The sequence below is a fragment of the Penaeus japonicus genome, unplaced genomic scaffold (assembly GCF_977035675.1).
Source record: "Penaeus japonicus unplaced genomic scaffold, GWHDUDI00000001_assembly GWHDUDI00000013, whole genome shotgun sequence".
Classification (NCBI taxonomy): domain Eukaryota; kingdom Metazoa; phylum Arthropoda; class Malacostraca; order Decapoda; family Penaeidae; genus Penaeus; species Penaeus japonicus.
Window position 1 is genome coordinate 34,120,826 of NW_028234415.1, and position 10,000 is coordinate 34,130,825.

At 38.4% G+C, this 10,000-nt stretch overlaps 1 protein-coding gene across 1 annotated transcript in view; it reads right to left on the reverse strand.

The window, feature by feature from the left end:
* The window catches only part of LOC122264773 (potassium channel subfamily K member 18), a 76,632-nt gene extending 70,482 nt beyond the window's left edge, over positions 1 to 6,150 (reverse strand). Inside the window, exon 1 of the mRNA XM_086542944.1 lies at positions 6,043 to 6,150. Within this exon, the coding sequence (XP_086399070.1) occupies positions 6,043 to 6,150 (108 nt within the window). The remainder of the gene's footprint in view (positions 1 to 6,042) is intronic.
* Between the last annotated feature and the right edge of the window lie 3,850 nt (positions 6,151 to 10,000).

The following is a 10,000-nucleotide window of genomic DNA, read 5'->3' on the forward strand; positions in this document are numbered from 1 at the left end:
GATTTCGTGTTTATAGCGTAAACAACATATCGAAAGGAAAAGCAGGAAAACACACGATTAAGCCGAAGGGGAAACAAGATTAAAAACGAATCTACCGAAAGGTAAAAAAATAAAATGAAAATAAAAAGAGAGAAAACTCATGAATAATGCCCAAGAAAAAATAAAAATAAAACGCAGGAATATGCCCAAAGGGATGACAGGGAAAACACACGAATTTACCTAAGGTAAAAACCGAAAAACATACGAATATGCTAAAGAAAAAGAAAAAGAAAAAAAAATGAAGAAAACAAAGAAAGAAAGAAAAAAAAAAAAAAAACACACACACACACACACGAACATGCCCGATGCCTTTTCACTCTATAACTTCTTCAGGCGGGTAATATCGCTCCCTCGTACCCAATAGAAGCAAGCAATATAGCACAAAGGCCTACAGCATATTCGCGTGTTTTCCTGTGTCTCTTTTTTCCCCCCTTCCGTTGTTTTGTACACAACATGAATCCTTCACGCGTGTTCCAGCGTGGGTATATTCTGATCAAAGACACACCAGAAAGAGGCTTCATTTTTCTTATCTTTACGTAAACACTTTTAAGATGGCGACCCAGTCCACTTTTTCTTCGTCTCGTTCGTTTCTGCTTTCCTATTCTCATTGTGAAGTCTCTCTTGTTTTTTTTTTATCTTTATTTTTTTTCTGTCTTTCAAAATCTTCATTCTTTCTTGGGGAAAGTGAGATAGGTATAGGGTGAGGGAGAGACGGGGGGGGAGGGAGGGAGGGAGGGAGGGAGGGAGGGAGGGAGGGATGGGAAGGGAGAGAGAAGCGATTGAGTGAAGGAGGGTAAGAAGGAAGGAGAAAGAGAAAGCGAGAGAGAACGAGAGAGAGAGAGATAGAGAGATAGAGAGAGAGAGATAGAGAGAGAAAGTTAGATAGATAGATAGATAGAGAGAGAGAGAGAAAGAAAGAGAAAGAGAGATAGATAGCGAACAAAATGGAGGAATAGAGAAAGATAGAAAGACAGACGTTTTCCAGTTGCTTTTTGCAATATCCATTTCAGCAAAAGATAAAAGTGCATGCGTCCACGAAAATATATTTTACAGAAAAAAAGTCTACATGAAAGCTCTCAGAAATTATGATAATAACAATTACAATTATGACGAAGGTGATGACTAATGATGATAAAGATGTAGTGATAATGATACTATTACTGATATTACCAGAATAAATCTCCTGGACCTCATCGTGATAATAACAGAACCAGACAACAAACATCACTATTACTACCATTGAAAATAACAGCACTAAGGATGATGAAAACACACATAGCTAAACAGCAATAATAGCAACTATAATAATAATAATAATAATGATTCAAGACACACACTCACACACACACACACACACACACTCATATATATATATATATATATATATATATATATATATATATATATATATATATATATATATATATGTACATGAATTAAGTTCGCAGTTGGATTTCCGCCATCAGTGTACCTCAGACAGTGTATTTCAGGGACAGGCCACACACCCAGAATGTAATTGATGTTGGCGCGCCATTAAAAGCTCTTGGCTCTCCCTCGCTCTTGCAGAAGAGTCAGAGTGGGAGGGATAGGGAGGGAGAAGGAGAAAGAGGGAGGGAGAAGAAGAAAAAGGGAGGGAGAAGGAGAAAAAGGGAGGGAGAAGGAGAAAAAGGGAGGGAGAAGGAGAAAAAGGGAGGGAGATGGAGGGAAGGGAGAGGAAGAGAGGGAGAGAGGGAGAGGAAGAGAGGGAGAGGCAGAGAGGGAGAGGAAGAGAGGGAGAGAGGGAGGGAGGAAGGGAGGAAGGAGCAGGAAAACGAGGGGGGAGGGGAGGGATGAGGACAATGGCCGACTAAGAAAAAGCCTGTGTAACAACCGTGACGGAAGGAAAGGGAAGCTGTAACGAGGTACTTTAATTAACATGCATACACAATACACAAACACATTAATCCTTCACACACACACATACAGTATACACACTATCTCTCTCTCTCTCTTTCTCTCTCTCTCTCACTTAATATCCCCATTACTCAACCTCTTTTCCCCTCATCCACAAAACAACAGCAACAGAGCACAACAACAACAACAAACAAAACAAAAAAACAACTCGCAACCAAACCCCATCTAATCTGGAAAGCAATTTGTACATTCCAATGGCGTTGCTCATTAACTAGTCCGCCCTTTTTGCCCCAGTTCGAATAGGGGGGAGGGGGGGGGGGTGTACGGGAGAGAATAATCCGGTTAACTGAGTTTCCTATACGAGTCGGGGAATTCCTCCCGTCTATCGACTATCGCTGGTTAATCTCTGGTATTTCTCACCTGTATTGCATGTCGAACACATTAAGGCCTTGCAACGTATTCGGGAAGTGTTCGTGATGAGCGTGTGCTAAATTCACTCAGTTCTATTGATTAGATGATACTATGGGATGTGTATAGTTTATGCCAGCCCTGGGTTACTGTCTACTGTGTTCTTGGTTTGTTTTTACTTGTTTCTGTTTATGTCCTATTTGTCAGAAAGCAAAGAAATCATGGATAAGCTTCATTCGATTTTGTCCTCGACTTCGACAGGAATGATGATACATCTTGAACATCTTTTCTCTTTTCTCATCCTTTCTAAAGTGCCAAGGCTTTAAATTCGTTTAGGTTTTCGTGTTCCTACTTTTTAACGCAGGTGTGATCACGAGCGGTACCCAGCGTGAATGAATGGATGGTAGCACGAACACCACATCTGACCTAATGAGCTTTAGAAAATAGCTGTGCTAGATTCAAACTAAATTCTAAGGGAGCTTTCTGAGAAAAAAAAAATATATATATATGTATAACTTTATAAATCTACGTGTTAACAAATCAGTTCCGAAGTCATTACTTTCAAAAGGACACACTTGATATATAAAAAAAGGTTACCATAAACTTCATCCCGTCGCTAACCTATCCCTAAACAACAAACCATAATATTATATATCAGACCATACCTTTGCACTAGTAAGTCTCAAGGAATGCAATTATCCTCCAAACCTTTTAATTAAGGAACTGGAATAAGAAACTTCCCAATTACTGTTCATCTGAAAAACGTGGTATTGTGAATCTCCGACGGCGAATTAATGGCTCAGACTGACCGGTTTTTCAGGTTTTCTCTGTTTCCTACGTGTCTTCGGAGGAGGATAGATTTTTTAGCCCGAAACGTCCTCGCAAAAGGACACGGAGACATACAGGCTTGAGGTAAGACATTCCAGATGACTACATCCTCGACTGAAAGATTCCCTACGAACGCCTCTGTGCAGCGGCAATAACTACTAACTTTGCTAACAGTCCGCCCCCCCCCCCCTTCAGAATCGGTTTCCTCGACGAGTGCGAACTAAGAGGAAGAGCTCAAGGGAGACTTAAGTTCCCTGTTGTGATATGAACTTACGCTGGTTTCCATATAACTTTCCTTATCTTTTCTGGAATACATTACCTTTTGCACAAAGTTTGGCACTTACAGTATATTCTCATCAGCAATACAAGATACTCTAGACTCCTGAAATCTTTCTCCGATAGTTTTACCTTGCCTATGTTATAGAAAGCATCAGAATCAGCTAATGCATGCTGCGCTGTGAGATGAAAGCGCAGTTTCATATTGAAATCAGCTTGCCTCTTTTACCTCCTCGTTCACAAACATTTAAAAAGGAATTCCTTATCTACAGTCAAATATCCAAAGCAAAGTCTAACCAGCTAATACTTTTGCGATAAAAGATCATTAAAAATTTGGAAAAAAATGTGGCAAATGTACTAAACCGTCTCCAACTGCACTATAAACATTAAGCTAATGGCTTTGAACTTCATAAAATCTCGCTTCGTATGACGACTTTGTGCACTACACCTCACTTCGAAAATATTTCTTTGATTTCCAGAGGAACGTCATGCATCATTTCTAGGGCTTGCACGCTCTATTTCCATTCAATCGTTATGGTAATAGTCTTTTTTCGGTTAGTTGGTTTCTGTGTTTTACTATATCATGAGGCTTATGTGTGCTATCTGACAAGCCATCTTAGTATCGAAACCGACTAAAATCATAGTATAGAGTCCATGTCAGCTTATTATGTTCTTTACGCTCAGTCTATCAGAGGTATTACAAAAATACATTACGTATCAAAAACCTATTATAGTAATTGTATTGATAATTTCCAACCTCTGTCACTAAATATAACTATCACTCGTAGTATGACATGTAAAATAGAGATAAGTGAATAACGAAGATTTACGCGCGTTGGCACATTCACGTCACCCTCATCCAACGGGGAATATAACATATTTGTGTTCTGCGACAAACAGAACCCGAAAAAAAACAGTTTGTAATGCGAATGGTTAATGGCTTCCTTGTTTAATCTTGAAATAAAAACAAAGAACAGTGTTAACAAATAAACCAAAATCTGAGAATTCTCTTTTAAAAAGGTTTAGCGGAAGTTTCCTCTCATCTAAACCCCAAAATAATGACATCATTGTTGATTTGCCTCCATAAGCAAAAAATATAAACTTACGTATTATTAGTGTGAAAATAAGATCAGAAATCCCCCATTAAGGCAACTTCAAATCTGGTCATCATATCATTATCGACCCAATAATGCAGAAATCACAACTTTCTAGACTGATAAACATGTCATTTGAATAAAACAGATTACGCTTCTATTAGGCATGTTGGTTGTGAGGTCAATAGTTATTACGTGAGTATATTTCTTGAAATATTTCCACTTTTCTATTTTTTTCTATTTTTATTTTTTTTTATACTATTTAGTGGATTTTGACAATTAGAAATTTTCTATAACTAGTCACATAACTAGTAGCTATGATATTGCTAAAATATATATAACATGTCATTATAACTATGTTTCGTATCAAACTCGAAACTAGACAATTTTCACACTACTAGTAATAAGTATCTAACCTCGTGGGTAAATTTTCCGAATAGCGCCGCGTTTACTAAATACCACAAAAGCGGTATCGATGGATTACTCTCAACCTCTACTATTCATATATATAGTGCAGATAATACGCGGTTCCACCCCTGTGCCCCGATAGTAGAGGAGGGCATGAAGTAGATCAGGGGAATTACCGGGTAAAATAAGAATTCCGGGCATATTTCGTATGTAAAATCTTAACCCAATTACCTACCTCACTTTGCCTAGTTTTGAAGTCAGCCTTTGCCAAGAGGGGGATACGCCCCCCTGTGGACTTTCCCTATTCAGGGCACTTCGTGATACTTATGATACGCAATTAGTTCTGTAGATTAAAAAGCAACGACCACGAATAACCCTAACAATGCGCCATGATGACAGCAACTGAGACTTAAAGTCTTACATATTCCTTAGGATAGGAAACTAGGACCGATAATAACGCGACCACTCAATAGAGGGCACTCTATCATTATACTGTAAACAATGGGGAATATTGCGCCATCTATCGAGAACATAACAGCATGCAGGTAATTCATCGAGGGTTTCCAGTCCACAGCTCGTTAGCAGCCGTAAATACGTAAACACACCCATGATTGAATTCCCGCCCGGGGATGGTGGTCATCGAGGTATTTTGCACAAGGTATGTTGCACAAAGTGCCCTGAATAGAGGGGGGGGGGGTTCCAGGGGGGGCGAAGTCCCCTCTTTGGCTAAGGCTAACTTCAAAACTAGGCAAAGTTAGTTAGGTAATTGGGTTAAGATTTTGCATACGAAATATACCCCGAAGTATCACGAGGTAGCACGAAGTGCCTTAAAAAAGGGGGACCCAGATTGTAGGGTCTAGGGGTGGAATCGCGCATTATTTGCACTATATATGAATAGTAGAGGTAGAGAGGAATCCATCGATACCACTTATGTGGTATTTTGTAACGCGGGGTTATTCAAAAAAATACCCAAACACTATTCTAGACAGTCAAGACTATAATCTAAAAAAAATCTAAATATATCTAACGAGACTCCAATACCATCCAGCGAGCAAATTCCAACAGCTAATGAAAAACAACACACGCAAACGAGCACCTGTTTCGCTCTCGCCTCCACGTTGCCTTTCATACTCGTGATCTGGACGCCGGCAGCCTTGGTAGAGTCTGACACCTGGCGGGAAAGCGGGGAAACACTGACGGACATTTCGTTTGGAAGATGAAAAAAGCATCATCGGTGAAGGATCGGGTTCGGTTAAAGGGATAGGATCATGAGGAAAAAGGAACGGAGATTGAACTATAACGTATGAGGACTAGGAGTTTGAGGATTTTGTATATGAACGATGGGTGAGTAATGGGAAAAAATACAGGTGATGAATTATATATATATATGTATATATATATATATATATATATATATATATATATATATATATATATATATATATTTTTTTTTTTTTTTTTTTTTTTTTTTTTTTTTTTTTTTTTTTTTTTTTTTTTACTCAAAACCCATAAGCTCATAGCACTTACCAAAATCAGAATAAGAGGAAAGAAAAAGAGTAGAAAAGATGGAAGATAATAATAGATAACTAATTAATAACAATGATCATAATAATGACAATAATAATAATAATAATGACAACAGTAATGACAAAAAAATAAAAATAAAAGGAAAAGACTATCCTACAACACAAAACTAAACTACATTCTGTAAAGCAACAGAAGACAGAAAAAAATCTAAAACCATCTCAGAGGCTTGTAAGGAAGACACGACAAGCCAGAAGAAGTCACATACAAGCCGTACCAAGATACAGCAAACCTAAACAGGCAAATCACAGTAAGTTACATCAAACCAGAACTCAAGACCGCAAAGTAAACCAGAGCAAAACTAGACCAGATATTTAGAATATTTCGACCCACAGGAAATAAAACGAACAAGGACAAACCGCAGAAAGCCACAGCAAATAGGAAACCAGAGCAAACCATAATAACCCACAGGAAGCCAAACCGAATCACAGTGAATCAAAGCAAGACACAGGAATCCAAAGCAAACCAAAGCAATTCACAACAACCCACACAGGAATCCAAAGCAAGCCCAAAACAACCCCCCCCAAAAAAAACAAAAACAAAAAAAAAACAACAACAACAACAACGAAGCAAGACACAACAACCCACAATAAACCAGACCAGGCCACAACAAGCCCCAGACACAGGGATAGCTAAAAGCCCCTAAATGTTGCAAGGGGAGCGAGCAATAAAGCTTTGATTTGCGGACGAACTGACGTGAGGCGGGAGGAGAGGATGGGGGGAGGGGGGAGGGGGGATCTGCTCCATTAGCATGTATTGTTTTTTTTTTCTTTCTTTCTGCCTTTCTTTATTGTCTTGTTATTCCCTTCTCTTTCTTATATTTTTCTTTTTTTCAGTTTCTCTTTTCTTCCATTCTTCAATTCTTTCACTTCTTCGTACATCAAGAAATGTGCGCCATGCATATCATCATCAAAAAACGTTTTCACTCAAATGTTCAAATGACGCACATTTGTTCATTGTGTGAACACTTTCTTCTGTATCAATATTTCTATTTTTCGACGTGTGAAAATAATTCCTTCCATGTGTTTTTGTGAGAGAGAGAGAGAAAGAGAGAGAGTGAGTATGTATATATATATATATATGTGTGTGTGTGTGTATGTGTGTGTGTCTGTAGCGCATTTGCATGCGTATACTGTATAAGCGTGTGCGTGTGTCATTACCTGCGAATCCATTGTTAACTAGCGATCTTCCGTTTCCAAGCAAACAAGCCAAAAAAAGAGGGAAGGGGAAGGGGGAGTGGCTTGCTCCAGCCAAAAAAAAAAGGAAAAAAAAAATAGCTTGGCGCACGATTCAACGAAAAAAAAAAGATATTGTTTTTCGTGTTTGAAGCAAGATATGTTTTTTCTATTTTTTCCCATTTTTTCGTTTTTTCTATCATCCTTATTATCTTATTATTATTTTTATTTCTTTATTTCTTTTTTTATATAAAAAGCATACAAGCAACTAAATATTTTCGGAACACAGTGCAAGCAATGCGCCTCATTATTATTGATATAGTGATGGTGGTTGTGGCTGACTGGCTGGATGGATGGATGGATGAATGAATGAATGAATGAATGGATGGATGAATGAATGGATGGATGGATAGATAGTTCGATAAACATATAAATGGATATAGAGAAAGGTTGATATGTAAATGGATATAGATAGATAAATAGATAGATGGATAAATAGATATATAGATAGAGACATAGATAAAGGTAAATATATTGGTTGATAGGGAGACAAGGAGAGAGAAAATAAAGAAATCGAGAGATGAATGAGAGACAAAGAATAATGAGTGTCTTACATCTAGACAGACGGACCAAAATAGATAGAGAGAGACAGACAGAAAGATAGGCTAGGATGGATAGACAGAGACAGACAGACAGACAGACAGAGAGAGACAGACCAAGAAATACAGAGAGAGAGACAGAAAGACAGACAAACAGACAGACAGGACAGACCAAGATAAACAGAGACAGACAGACAGACAGACAAACAAACTGACAGACAGAAATAGACAACGAAAGATAGATAGAGACAGACAAACAAACAGAGACAGGCAGAAAGAAAGACAAAGACAAACTAAGACAAAGAATCAGTCCACAAATCCAAAGAACAAATGAACAAAAAAACATCTACGTGCGCACGACACACACGCATTGGATAAAGCTTTTATACGCAAATTCATTTAGTTCAACAAAGAATATAGCATTTCTGGAATTCTTCTCTAAAATTCAGGCCAAATGAAGAAAGGCATATTGCATACACACACACACACACACTCACACACACTCTAATTATATGTCTGTCTCTCTCTCTCTCTATCTGTATATCAATTCATCTATTTATTTATATAGATGTTTGTCTGTCTGCCTATCTCTCTGTCCATCCATCTACCAATCTATCTATCTATCTATTTACTTATCTCTCCATATATCTACCAATTTATCAATTCATCTATCTTCATCCATCATTCAATCCAGGGAAACCAAACACAATTGAAAAATGTAAAACAGATCACGTCATTTTTCACTGATCATTTGGGAGTCACTCATAAGTAAGGCAATAATGATAATTGAAAAAAATGGTAACGGAAATGAGGAAGTAACAATTTTTTTTTCTTGATAATAATGGAAGATAAAAATAACAACGCTATCATTGTCAATAATAATAGTAATGATGACAAGAAAATGGCTATATTGGTAAAGCATCACCAAGTGATAACAAATCATAGTTATCATAATAGGTATACCAAAAATTAAAATCATAATGGAGCCAATATCTCTTTGGAATAAGGATGAAATATGACATTTATTTTTCAAAAAGTTTTTTTTTTTTTTGAAAAAAAAAGACGAAAAAAAGTTCTTCACCATTAAGACTACACTCACTCTCACACAAAGAAAATCTTTCGAATTTTCCAGACCAATCTGAGACTACCATCCCCCCCCTTCCTCCTTCCTTCTCTCCCTCCTTTCCATCCCCATACCAACATTCTCATACGTTCTCCATCTGACTTCCGTTCTTCTGTCGTACTAAAACTCTTTCTTTTTTCAACTCTGAATCTCATCCAATTTCTTTACCTCGTCCCTCTTTTATCTCCACTCGTTCCCTCCTCCTCTGTCTCCTTCCCCTTTCTTCCTCCCTACCTCCCTCTTCCCCTTTTTCACCTTTCCTCCCCCCTCTTCTTCTCTTCATCTCTCTCCTTTCTTCCTCCCTCTCCCCTCCCTCCCTCCTCCTCTTCCTCTTTCCCCTTTCTTCCTCCCTCTCCCCTCCCTCCCTCCTCCTCTTCCTCTTCCTATTTCCCCCTTTTTTCCCTACATCCTCCTCTTCCTCCTTCCTCTCTAGTCGGGAGGGAAGGAGAAGGAGGGTAAGGGAAGGAAGAGAGAGAGAATGGAGGGGAGGAAAGGTGAGGAAAGGAGAAGAGTAGGGGGGGGGGAAGGGAAGAGAAAGGGAATAGAGGGGGGGAAGGGATGAGAAAGAAGGGG